The 13,510-nt window shown below is 41.2% G+C and overlaps 1 protein-coding gene across 2 annotated transcripts in view; it reads left to right on the plus strand.

Annotated features, from left to right (window-relative positions):
• The window catches only part of PARP15 (poly(ADP-ribose) polymerase family member 15), a 49,091-nt gene that overhangs the window by 15,695 nt on the left and 19,886 nt on the right, over window positions 1-13,510 (plus strand). The window contains exons 2-6 of one of the 2 annotated variants that reach the window (XM_025875274.2): window positions 954-1,141; window positions 1,856-1,972; window positions 8,931-9,167; window positions 10,135-10,356; window positions 11,562-11,640. In XM_025875274.2, the coding sequence (XP_025731059.1) occupies window positions 1,901-1,972; window positions 8,931-9,167; window positions 10,135-10,356; window positions 11,562-11,640 (610 nt within the window). In that variant the 5' untranslated portion in view covers window positions 954-1,141; window positions 1,856-1,900. The remainder of the gene's footprint in view (window positions 1-953; window positions 1,142-1,855; window positions 1,973-8,930; window positions 9,168-10,134; window positions 10,357-11,561; window positions 11,641-13,510) is intronic. The other variant, XM_025875268.2, reaches the window with a different exon arrangement.

A 13,510-nucleotide genomic window follows, 5' to 3' on the forward strand; every position in this document is an offset into this window, starting at 1 on the left:
CAATGTCATCAAACCCTGAGATGAGGACATTTCTAAAAACTTCTGCCATATCATTTCTAAATATCAAGTCACCAAATTGAATGTGAAGCCAACGGCATGGGAAGACATAAAAAACAGCATAGAGGATGATAGGATTTTGATTGAGTCTGATATATTCAAGAAGATGGTCATAATAACAGGTTGTTTGGAGGATGTGAATAGAATTTACTACAATTAAAGACACCAACCATAACACTGAAAAGGAAAACACAAAATTTTACAGAGAATGTGGCTGGTTCTTCTAGATTTTCTATTCTTCATATCAGTGCTTTGAAAGAGTCTATACCCAAGAAATTCTCAGGGTTGGAGGCCATTAATAATGCTTGCACCAAACATACCAGAGTACATGCAGGAAAGTATAAAGAATGAAATTCCTGAGCAAGGGAGAAGGACTGTTCAAGAAGCCCATTCCCAGTCCTTCTGGAGTTTTCTATTTGTTACAGGAAGTAGAGTGTGGAAAATTCTCTAACATTGTTTTAAGAAAGAAAATTCATAACATTTTTGAGTTAGATCAGGCATGAAAAATACCTTTCATTTCATGGGTCACTTCTTTTTTGGGGGGGAGGGGCAGAGGGGGGGGAGAATCTCATGGGTTACTAACCAAACGATAGTTGTTGCCTGGAGCTTTGTGTTGAGCAAGATTCTGAAACTCTATCTGGGTTGATTGAAAAAGAGTGTTGATACCACTTAATGTCTGTCACAGGGGTGGATGACGAGGTATATAGGGATGGGGAGGTGATGTGCGCCATGTTTTTACCATTGGTAAATGTGAGAATATAGTCAGGTAGATCAACTCCTCTTCCTAGATTCTGTGAAGATCAGATTCACAGATTGTGCCTTCATCAGCTAATATTTTGACTTTGAGTAAGTGGTTTCATCTCTTTGTACAGTTGTTGTTTTGTTTTTTTTTTCAGGAGAATGAAGTTTCTGTACTAGATAATCTCTAATGACCCTTTAAATTCTAAAATTCTTTGGCTGAGTAATAGTCAAACTACAAATGCATTATCATGGAGAACTGAGGGACATGTCTTACTTTGGGTTCCCCCAGAAGAGAACCTGAGACAGGATTCAAGTGCAAATGATCTAAATAGGGAAGTAAAAGGTACTGATAGGGTGTGTTATCAAATCGGTTACCGCTTAATCCCACTAAGGAAACTCAGAGTGAGTCCTACCTGGGAGGCAAGGTTGCTGGGGAGTTTTACACGAACTCCTGTCAATCATTGGATGAGGGCTTGAGGGGAGTGGGAGGGCTGCTTAATTTACCTGCAGTTCCTCTCTGCTACACCTGAAGGGAAGCAGGCTTTGGCACTACAGAAAGTCCTGGGACAAGATATACAGCGGGAGGGCCACCAGGGTGGCTCAGTTGGTTGAGCATCAGACTCTTGATTTCAGCTCAGGTCATGATCTCAGGGTCCTGGGATTGAGACCCAGTGTAAGTGTGGAGCCTGCTTAAGATTCTGCTTAAGATTTTCTCTCTCCTTCTCCCTCTGCCCCTCCCCCCAAAAAAAGAAAAGAAAAGAAATACAGCTGGAAATATGACCAGAGTGCCCTTACATAGTACGAGCCAGAGGGTATGAACAGGGTCTGCTAAGCTACAGTTCTTGGGGGAATAAGTAAAAGAGCTCACTGGCATTTGGAGTTAAATATAGTTGACACTCAAAAATTGTGATAATAAATTATTTGCTTTTGAATCTTAGGGTTGGATTATAAGTTGAGTTAGAGAGGTGTGGAATCTAATAGTTACTTTCTGTTTAGACACCTATGAGAAAAATCTCCAGATAGCATTGGGTCATTATTTTTACTGTTTTCTCCACAGTCAAGAGACCAAGTCAGCTGGAAAAATTATCTTTCAAACAGTAATATGATAGCCTCAACCCAAACCAGAGAGGGTCTAAACCTCGTGTTGATAAGTGGAGATGTTATGTATTTCCAGGTAAGTGAGGTGCTATTTAGTAAATCCGATAAGAAACAATGGGGTCTAATTCACCAGTTCTGTAATTTAAGGTCAAAGATTAAGATCTTATAAATTTGAGGAGTTAAACCCACCTGCAGTTTAAGCAGGGCTATACTTAACCATCCCCTGTACTCCACATGTTCTCATGTGAAGAGATCCAAGTTGACCACCAACACCGGTGTGCACACCTACCTCTTTTACTTCTCCAAAACTTATCTTGACCTACTTTCAACCCAGTTCTATTCCAATCATCATTTATGGGGAGGAGATATGCACATCATTTTATAATATCACCCTTCACAAAAGTACCCCGTCACTTCTGTCTGAGCACTTTCTGAGACAAAGGCAGAATGGGAAAGGAGAAAGGTTACCAAGGCAGGTACTAAAATCTCCGCTTGGCTTTTGCTTGCGTCTTCTCCTATTGCTTTTCCCCCTTGAAATCACCAGTTAGCAGGAGATGCAAGCCCTATATTCTATCTATAGTTGACATTCATGATACTCAATCCTGGCTGCATGTCAGAACCATCAGGGAAACTTTTTAAAAATAGAGCTGCCCAGACCCCACCCCTAGAAATTCTGATTTTAATTGGTCAGGTATGTGGTCTAGGGGGTCAGTAGTTTTTGTTTTTATCTTTTAAGAATTCCAATGATTCTAATATGCTGCTAAGGTTGAGAATTACCGATTTGGATTCTTCTTCAGAATTCTGTAGTTTCCACCATTTTGACACTTGCTATTTACCTTCGGACGGCATACACTCAAGATTAACGGGAAGAGAATTCTTCTGAGAAATTTGGAGACTCATGGCTTATGAGCCACTGGGAATATTCTTTGCTTTTGTGCAGCGAATGAGATGGCACCAGCCACTTTCCTCGTGTCCTCTAGGGTAGCTAGAGTCCTTAAACTCCTTTGTCACATGGTTTCAGGACCTTGTTCTCAGATCTTCAGTTTGAAAAGGTGAATCTTATAATTTTACCCAGACTTAAACTGGCACTAATCAAACTCAAAAGACTTATTTGTAACACTAGAATTGTAATTATTTAATTTGCAGTGAGGAAGCTAATTGCCATGGCTACTGGTAATAGACGGCTCTGTAGCTGCCTATTATGAGATTGCTTGGTGGGCATTCTCAGACCAGAAAAGAACTAGGTAACATAGAAGTACAGTAAGTTTCTTTGTCAGTCTAGGAATAGACATAGTGTAGTGGTTATGCAGACCAATGACAAAGTTACTTTTGGCAGGGTTCAGATCCCACTCTACCACTGGCCAGCCATTGATCTTAGTCAGCAACCCCCTTGAACTCAGTGTCCTTAGCTATAATTATGGATGATGGCAATACTAGTGTTGTTGTGAGGTTTAAATAAAATAATCCACATAAAGCATTTAGCACTTCCCTGGCACATAGCAAAAACTCAGAAAACGAGAGCTACCATTGTTAGCCACTTACAACAGACTACTTTACATTTTACCTGACCCAATTAGTGCTGCAATCTAGTTGAGATAGTTATTCTGTACCTTCATCCTATAGACAAGGAAACTGAGGTCTTTTCACCACATAGTCTCTTAAGTTGATTATTAAACTCTTGACAAGCTGGTCAGGATACCTATTCTCACCATTGGATGATGCTGTATAAACTTCGGAGTCCTCTAACTCTTTCTTCTCTGGGTTCCTTTCCCTATCCCACCTAGTTTCCCAGCCTCCTTGCATACTCTCTCTTGTCTATGCCCTTTCCTTTTCATTCCCACAGTCGACTCATCCTTCAGCACCCCCAGTCACCTCTCTCACCTTCCAGTCTGTTCTCTCCATAGCTGTTTGATGCATGTTCATCAGAAGCTCCCTGCTGCCTGTAGCAGAAAGTCCATAAAAGTATGAGCTTTCAGAATCTTCCATCGTCTGGCCCCAGATCTCTTTCCAGCCCTGTCTCTCACCATTAGCACTCTCCACTAGCTAAATTGGACTACTTTCTGACCTTTCTCAATTCTTTGTGTTTTCCTAAATATTCACCCACCCAGAATGCTTACTGCCTTCTTTCTCCCTGTCCCAGCTTCATGAACCCTTATCCTTTTTGTAAAGACTTTACTAACCGGTCCAGTTTAAAGGATTCCTGCCTTTTTTGAATTTCTATAGCAATTACTAACTGTATTTTTAACACAGTTTCTTTTGATTATCTTCAACTGATTTAAACATTAAGAATATTTTACTGTTTTACGTGTTAATATATTACTTCCCCAAACTGTGTAGGAATCAGTAAGCAGGGAGTGGGGTGAAGGTGGGCTGGATCTTGGTTTTTTGGCAAGCTCACTGACTTTTGTCCCTGTGGGGAACTTCTCAGGTCCTGAGATTAGTTTATGTTAACTAACCTCATAAGATTGAGGTGGACCCATGGAAACCAATGAGAACAAAAACACATCGGTCCAAAGCCTATGGGATACTGCAAAAGCAGTCCTAAAGGGATAATACATAGCCATCCAAGCCTCACTCAAAAAAAAATAGAAAAATTCCGAATTCACCAACTAACTCTACACCTTAAAGAACTACAGAAAAAGCAAGAAACGATGCCTAAGCCACGTATTAGAAGAGAAATAATTAAGATTAGAGCAGAGATTAATGAATTAGAAACCAGAAACACAGTAGATCAGATCAACAAAACTAGAAGCTTGTTCTTTGAAAGAATTAATAAGATCGATAAACCACTGGCCAGACTTATCCAAAAGAAAAGAGAAAGGACCCAAATTAATAAAATTGTGAATGAAAGGGGAGCGATTGCGACTAACACCAAGGAAATAGAAACAACTATTAGAAATTATTAACAACAACTATATGTCAATAAGTTGAGCAACTTGGAAGAAATGGATGCCCTCCTGGAAACCTATAAACTCCTAAGACTGAAACAGGAAGAAACTGACAACCTGAACAGGCCAATAACGAGTAACAAGATTGAAGCAGTGATCAAAACCTCCCAAAAAACAAGAGTCCAGGGCCTGATGGATTCCCTGGGGAATTCTACCAAACATTTAAAGAAGAAATAATACCTATCCTCCTGAAGCTGTTTCAAAAAATAGAAAGAGAAGGAAAGCTTCCAGACTCATTCTATGAGACCAGCATTACCTTAATTCCCAAACCAGGCAAAGACCCCATCAAAAATGAGAATTTCAGACCGATATCCCTGATGAAATATGGATTCCAAAATTCTCAACAAAATCCTAGCTAAGAGGATCCAACAATACATTAAAAGGATCACCCACCACGACCAAGTGGGATTTATCCCAGGGATGCAAGGGTGGTTCAACATTCGCAAATCAATCAATGTGATAGAACACATTAATAAGAGGAGAGAGAAGAACCATATGGTCCTCTCAATTGATGCAGAAAAAGCATTTGACAAAATACAGCATCCTTTCCTGATTAAAACTCTTCAGAGTATAAGGATAGAGGGAACATTTCTCAAGTTCATAAAATCCATCTATGAAAAACCCACAGCGAATATCATCCTCAATGGGGAAAAGCTGAGAGCCTTCCCCTTAAGATCAGGAACGCGACAAGGATGCCCACTCTCACCACTGTTGTTCAACATAGTACTAGAAGTCCTAGCAACAGCAATCAGACAACAAAAAGAAATAAAAAGTATTCAGATTGGCAAAGAAGAAGTCAAATCCTCTCTCTTCGCAGGTGACATGATACTTTATGTGGAAAATCCAAAAGACTCCACCCCCAAATTACTAGAACTCATACAGCGATTCAGTAATGTGGCAGGATACAAAATCAATGCACAGAAACCAGTTGCTTTCTTATACACTAACAATGCAACTGTAGAAAGAGAAATGATTCCATTTATAATAGCACCAAAAACCAAAAGATATCTTGGGATAAACCTAACCAAAGAGGTAAAGATCTATACTCTAGGAATTACAGAAAGCTCATGAAAGAAATTGAAGGAGACATTGGGGCGCCTGGGTGGCTCGGTTGGTAAGCGTCTGCCTTCGGCTCAGGTCATGATCTCAGGGTCATGGAATCAAGCCCCGCATCAGGCTCCTTGCTCTGCGGGAAGCCTGCTTCTCCCTCTCCCACTCCTCCTGCTTGTGGTCACTCTCTCGCTGTGTCTCTCTCTGTCAAATAAATAAATAAAATCTTAAAAAAAAAAAGAAATTGAAGGAGACACAAAGAGATGGAAAAACATCCCATGCTCATGGATTGGAAGAATAAACAAATGTCTATGCTACCCAGAGCAATCTATACTTTCAATGCCATCCCCATCAAAATTCCAATGACATTTTTTGAAGTGCTGGGACAAACAATCTTAAAATTTGTATGGAATCAGAAAAGACCCCGAATCGCCAAGGAAATGTTGAAAAAGAAAAACAAAGCTGGGGGCATCACGTTGCCTGATTTCAAGCTATATTACAAAGCAGTGATCACCGAGACAGCATGGTACTGGCACAAAAACAGACATATAGACCAATGGAACAGAATAGAGAGCCCAGATATGGACCCTCAACTCTATGGTCAAATAATCTTCGACAAAGCGGGAAAAAATATGCAATGGAAAAAAGACAGTCTCCTCAATAAATGGTGCTGGGAAAATTGGACAGCTATATACAGAAGAACAAAACTCGACCATTCTCTAACACCATGCACAAAGATAAACTCAAAATGGATGAAAGATCTCAGTGTGAGACAAGAATCCATCAAAATCCTAGAGGAGAACATAGGCAGTAACATCTTGGACATCAGCCACAGCAACTTCTTTCAAGATATATCTCTAAAAGCTAGTGAAACAAAAGCAAAAATGAACTTTTGGGACTTCATCAAGATAAAAAGCTTCTGCACAGCAAAGGAAACAGTCAACAAAACAAAGAGGCAACCCACAGAATGGGAGAAGATATTTGCAAATGACACTACAGATAAAGGGCTGGTATCCAAGATCTAGAAAGAACTTCTCAAACTCAACACCCAAAAAACAAATAATCAAGTCAAAAAATGGGCAGAAGATGTGAACAGACACTTCTCCAAAGAAGACATACAAATGGCTAACAGACACATGACAAAATGTTCATCATCATTAGCCATCAGGGAAATTCAAATCAAAACCACACTGAGATACCACCTTACACCAGTTAGAATGGCAAAAATGGACAAGGCAAGAAACAACAAATGTTGGAGAGGTTGTGGAGAAAGGGGAACCCTCTTACACTGTTGGTAGGAATGCAAGTTTGTACAGCCACTTTGGAAGACAGTGTGGAGGTGCCTCAAAAATTTAAAAATAGAGCTACCCTATGACCCAGCAATTGCACTACTGGGTATTTACCCCAAAGACACAGATGTAGTGAAAAAAAGAACCATATGCACCCCAATGTTCATAGCAGAAATGTCCGCAATAGCCAAACTGTGGAAGGAGCCGAGATGCCCTTCAAAAGATGAATGGATAAAGAAGATGTGGTCCATATATACAATGGAATATTACTCAGCCATCAGAAAGGATGAATACCCAACTTTTATATCAACATGGATGGGACTGGAAGAGATGATGCTAAGTGAAATAAGTCAAGCAGAGAAAGTCAATTATCATATGGTTTCACTTATTTGTGGAACCTAAGGAATAGCACGGAGGACATTAGGAGAAGGAAGGGAAAAATAAAGGGGGGGAATCGGAGGGAGAGATGAACCATGAGAGACTATGGACTCTGAGAAACAAACTGAGGGTTTTAGATGGGAGGGGGTGGGGGGATGGGTTATACTGGTGTTGGGTATTAAGGAGGGCACGTACAGGGCGCCTGGGTGGCTCCGATGGTTAAGCGTCTGCCTTTGGCTCAGGTCATGATCCCAGGGTCCTGGGATCGAGCCCCGCATCGGGCTCCCTGCTCCTTGGGAGCCTGCTTCTCCCTCTGCTTCTCTCTCTCTCTCTCTCTCTCTCCCTCTCTCTCTCCCTCTGTCTCTCATGAATAAATAAATAAAATCTTAAAAAAAAAAAGGAGGGCACGTACTGCATGGAGCACTGGGTATTATAGGAAAACAATGAATCGTGGATCACTACATCAAAAACTAATGGTGTATTGTATGGTGACTAACATAACATAATAAAATAAAATAAAATTAAATTAAATTAAATTAAATTAAAAAAAAAGATTGAGGTGAGAAATGAAACTGTTATGTGGCCCAAAACCATAGACATCTTTTAACTTATGATGAGGAAGTGCTCCCCAAAGAACCAGAATACTCAAAATCCACCTGATCAAAGCATTCTCCCCTCCAAATTTGAATATGAAATCAGAATATATGGAATTGGATTAATTGAATATTTAATATCTAGTGGCATCAGGTCATGACCCCATCTCACCAAAGGGATGGCCTCAGCAGGCATTGGAGAACTCTTGATACCCCTGGACAGGCTTGAGTGGACACTGTTTACCTTCACCTCAATGACCTTCCTTTGTCTAGGCCTTCAGGACTGACTAGACCCCCCCGCCCTTCAGACAGATCCATTCTTTCTTTAGGTATGTTAATAAAGTCAGAACAATTACGCTCAGTTCCTGCCAGCCTAGAAGCAACTCTTTGTCTCTTCAGAGGTCTCTCTCAAAGGTCTGTGTTTTTGCCTCCATCTGTCTCACTATTTTTCTCTTTCTGCTTCTGCCTTTCAATCTGACTCTCCTTTGCCTGTGGTCTCTGGTTTGCTCATTTTCGTAGCCCTATCCTGACTCGTCACATGTTGACTTGACAGTAGTGGGTGATGTATTTCCTTAATTTCTAAGTTTTGGAGCTCAACTCATTCTAGTATCTAAGTACTAACAACAGATTGTAAACCCCTTGAGGGTAGGGCTGACAGGTCAGTATGATAGACAAAACATATCTTATGCATTACCCCACAATACTTGGCAACTCATAGGTGCTTAGTAATTATTAATTGATTCAATCTCTAACAAAATGTTGCTGTTTTCCTTAAGGCCGATGTCATTGTCAACACTGTTCCCATGAATCTTCAACTTGGAGGAGGAACACTATCTCAGGCTCTTTTGCAGAAAGCTGGTCCAAAGCTCCAGGAAGAGTTATATGCCACCAGGCAGGAAACAGAAGAGGAAGTAGGTAGCATATTCATGACAAGTGGTTGCAATCTGAGCTGCCAAGCTGTCCTCCATGTGGTGGCACCAGAATGGGATAATGGAGCAGGGTCTTCTCAGCAGGTAGGGAAAATCCTTGGTTCTCTACTTCATTGGTAGCTTTGGTAATCTTCTGGCATGGTAGAGATCTGTGGTTCTCAAGCAAAGTGAATTTATTCCCCAGGGGAAATTTGGCTCGTTACAAAAGTTACTGATAACTAGGAAGTGGAGGCCAGGGATGCTGCTAAGCATCCTACAAAGCATACATCAACCTCTGCAACACAAACTTTTCTGGCCGAGGTTGAGAAACCCTAGTATTGATTGAACTTTGTCTATGTATTGAAATCTTTATTACATTCCATGAACAGTCCATCATGGCTACCAGTTATTTCAGAATAATTGACCCTCAAAAGTAGTAACAATTCTTGGGTTTCTCCAGGAATGATATCTGAAAATTAGTGTAATGGTCCTTCAGTATAACAAAGAGATGCAGCCAGAGCTGTGGTGAAGGATGAAGGGTCATTGCTCTTCTTTTGATGACTTCTCACCTCTTCTCCCAACTTTCTTTTTTTCAGAATATGAAAGTAATATATGTATATTGAAGAAAATGCAGGAAGTAGAAACACTAAAATAAAAATTATAATCCAGCCACCTGGAGATAAATTTGGTTAACATTTTATTGTATTCCCTTCAAGGCGATTTTATGCATACTTATTTCTTAGTTAAGATTCCCTTTCAATCATTTTTTAATCCTGCTTTTTAAAAAATTAATATAAACATTTACACAATGTCCATAAATATTGCTTTTGATTACAATAAGACACCATTGGTTATGTAGCCATTCCCGTACTATTGGAGCCTTCTTCCTGCATGAGTTGGAATCTCTCTGGAATGTCCTCTCCCCCCCCTTGTTTTCCCTTTCTGACTCCCTGGACCCAGACAAAGCCAAGAAGAGCCGAGGAGACCTAGTCACAGTTGCTGGAGCCATAGCTCTTTCTGTTTCCCACCAGCTTAAGCCCTAACTTATATAAATGTATTTTGTACATTTCAGATCATGGCGAATATAATCAAGAAATGTTTGACAGCTGTAGAAGAGTTATCTTTTTCATCAATCACATTTCCCATGATTGGAACAGGAAATTTGAGGTTTCCCAAAGCTATTTTTGCTGAACTAATCCTTTCAGAAGTGTTCGACTTTAGTAGCAGTGCCTGGCAGAAAACCTTACAAAAAGTTCACTTTCTGGTATATCCAGGTGATGATGAAATGCAGCAGGTATGGTTACATATCTCTTCTAATCATTCTGACAAGTGAACCTAAGTGCAACCAGATGTCTTTGTGGATCTGTAAATAATAATGTTTTCACTTCCCTGTCCATAAGTGTTGGTTGCTGAGGGGGGGTTGTCATGACTTCACGAGATAACACTGATAACTCATACAGTCCTTCCTAGACAGTTTAGCAATAGACAAGATAATTTGTACTTAATAAATTCTTAGGAAGAAGCAGAAAGTTACTGGCATTAAGAGTGGCCCAGATATTTTAACACTGACTGAATGAAAGCCAAGGCATGGCTCTGTGTATAGGGAAAAGACCAGATAAGAGAAACCTCTAGAATTTAGGGGTTTTTTTGGATAGAAGACAGCCAGTCTACACAAGTTTATGAGGCTCTAAAGCTAGAAATAGCACTACAGCATTCAGTAGGAGAGAGGGCACGCAAAGCACATGTCCTAAGAACTGAGCCACCTACACCGCCCTTGTAAAGTGGCATTCCTACAGATGCACTCCTTAGCTGGTTGGCCCAGTCTGAGGACCAAAATCTGGTTCTCATTCTTGAAAAAGTTATATTGATTTTATATAAACTGTGCACAGTTATAGCAAAAATGCAAACAATATAAAAGTACAAAGAAGAAAGTTACAGCTAGCTTTGAATTTCGATTTTGCCATTTAGAAGTCGAGGGAGGCCACCTCTCCGAATTTCAGTTTTATCGTGTGTCAAGTGAATGTGGCAATAACACCTCTCGAAGTCGATGTGAGAATAAGAGAGGATGTATTTGAAGTGTTTCTCATGGTGTCTAGCACGTAGCACACCTCAAACCTGGTTGCAGAAGTAGTTATCGTTACCTTTTTGTTACCTGACTTTAAGGGCTACAGCAATAGCACAATTTGTAGCATAAATTACTAACAGCACTTTAAAAAAGATAGCAAATATAGTGTTCTTTTCTAAGTCCTTGGTTACTCTCAGGCGTTTGGGATACAATTGTGGTCTTTCCATGAAATAAAGTAAATCAGCACTGGTATTTATTGAGAAAATTCCTAGGTTGAATGGCAATCCTGTAATTAAAAAATCTCTGGGTAAGAGGAAATCAAGGGAGAACTATTGTTCCTAATTGATGTCTGGTGATCAATGCTCCAAATAATTGGATTAATATATTCACAGAACATTGTTGTAGTCAGTAACCATATTTCTTTCTATTTCCAGGCATTTTTACATAAATTCACTGAATGGTCAAGTGGAAATCCCGACAAGGACAGGATTCTCATGGCTGGAGGTAGCCAAGGTCTGGCAAAATTGTTCTGCTGAGAAAATACTTCCCTCTGCTTAGTGGCTCTTCAGTGGTAGCTGATGTCCAGTAAAAAGAGACAAAGCTAATTCACATGAGGCACAAATCAGTGATGAAGGAGGTGTTAGAGCAAGTTCTATTGTCTGAGCCCACAGAGAATAAATTATATGGAGGTTGTGCTGCCACACCCCAGCAGACTCTAAGCCTGGGGTGGGTCATGGTACGGTGAGGCCAAAGAAAAGACCCAGAGACACCGATGGAGACATAGGTTTATTGGGGGAGCTTATGTACAGGGAGTCCAGAAGTGGCCAATTGGATAAAGCCTCTGCTGCCAGGATCTACATGCAGCAAGTTTTTATATCATAGCAACTATCACTGACCCCTCCCCTCCTTGCATGGCCAGTGTTTCCAAGGAGATCAAGGCCTGCCACTTGGACAGTCTTCATTATATGAGAGACGTATGGGGTTGGTCGCCACCCCCCAAACTCAGCGCCTGACCTTGACCACTGAACAGCATGCTCTTCGGCACGTTCTGCTTGATGGGAATATAGAGGGAGGACGGGATCTCTACATTTTCAAGACAGTGATTCACAGGGGCATTCAGGGTGTGCTTGCACAAACTAGCTATCCAGCGTGTACCATGCCAGATGTGAACCAAATCTGGTAACGAGGCCAGAGTTTCTAAGATATGATAATGAAAGATAACTGAAGATGGAGGAGTGAGGCAGTGGCCAGGGGTGGGACGCACGACTGCCCTGCACCTTCCTTGATCATCCCCATGCACTGCTTCACCTGTGGCGATAAGCGGAAGGCCTACCTGCGGCTGCTGTGGGCTGAACCCATGGAGGGAGCCTCCCTGGGCAGGCTGGGTCAGAGGCGCTGCATTGCCTCCACAGGCTGTTGGCTCACATGGATATGAGACCTGCTAGAGCCTGACCATGGGCAGTCAATGTCTTGCCCAGAGTTCCTTCTACAGAGGTGTGGGTAGCTGAGAGCTGTGCCCCCTCTGCCCCAGCTGCCTGGATGTGTGTCCTCCCGCTCTGAAGGAACCATCCAGTAAAGAAGGAAACTCCCACTCTTTGAAGAACCACATGCACACACACGGATAACTAAAATGTGGATGGCACACTAAACTTCACTGATTGCTTTCATATTTATATATGAATATGAATATGAATAATATATATATATTATTTAATCTATACAGTGGCCTCCTGGGCAGGCGGTTCTGTTGCCACTGCATCATATGGAAAGGGAGAGCTAAAGAGCTTCAGGGATGAGTAGAAATGGCACAGCTAAGTTGCAAAGCCTCAGGGCGTAGAGTGGACAGTAACATTATGCCGACGCGATAAGGCTGATTTCCTCAGAGCAGCCTTGATATTGCTATCCCAGTGAGATGTGAAGCAACAGGAAGAGCTTATGTTTGGAGTTAGTGAGCTGTTATTTAACGGTGGACAGGGGCGCCTGGGTGGCTCAGTGGGTTGAGCGTCTGACTCCTGATTTCGGCTCAGGTCATGATCTCAGGGTTGTGAGGTTGAGCCCTGCACTGGGCTCCATGCTCGCTGTGGAGTCTGCTTGAGATCCTCTCCCTCGGCCCCTCCCCCTGTTCCAATGCTCTCTCTCTCTCTCTCTCTCTAAAATAAATAAATAAAATAAATCTTCCAAAAAGTAATTGGACAAATGACATAGACACTGAGACCATTTCCCTTTCTGTAAAATGGAAATAAAAGAATCACCTGGAGGTACAAACTTTCCATCATAAGATGAATAAATTCTGGAGACCGAATGTCCTGCATGGGGCTATAGTTAATAATAATGTTTCGTATTCTTGAAGCTTACTAAGAGAGTAGATCCCAAGTGTTCTCAC

The sequence above is a fragment of the Callorhinus ursinus genome, unplaced genomic scaffold, assembly GCF_003265705.2.
Source record: "Callorhinus ursinus isolate GAN/ISIS: 27379988/994484 unplaced genomic scaffold, GSC_fseal_2.0 scaffold1, whole genome shotgun sequence".
NCBI lineage: Eukaryota > Metazoa > Chordata > Mammalia > Carnivora > Otariidae > Callorhinus > Callorhinus ursinus.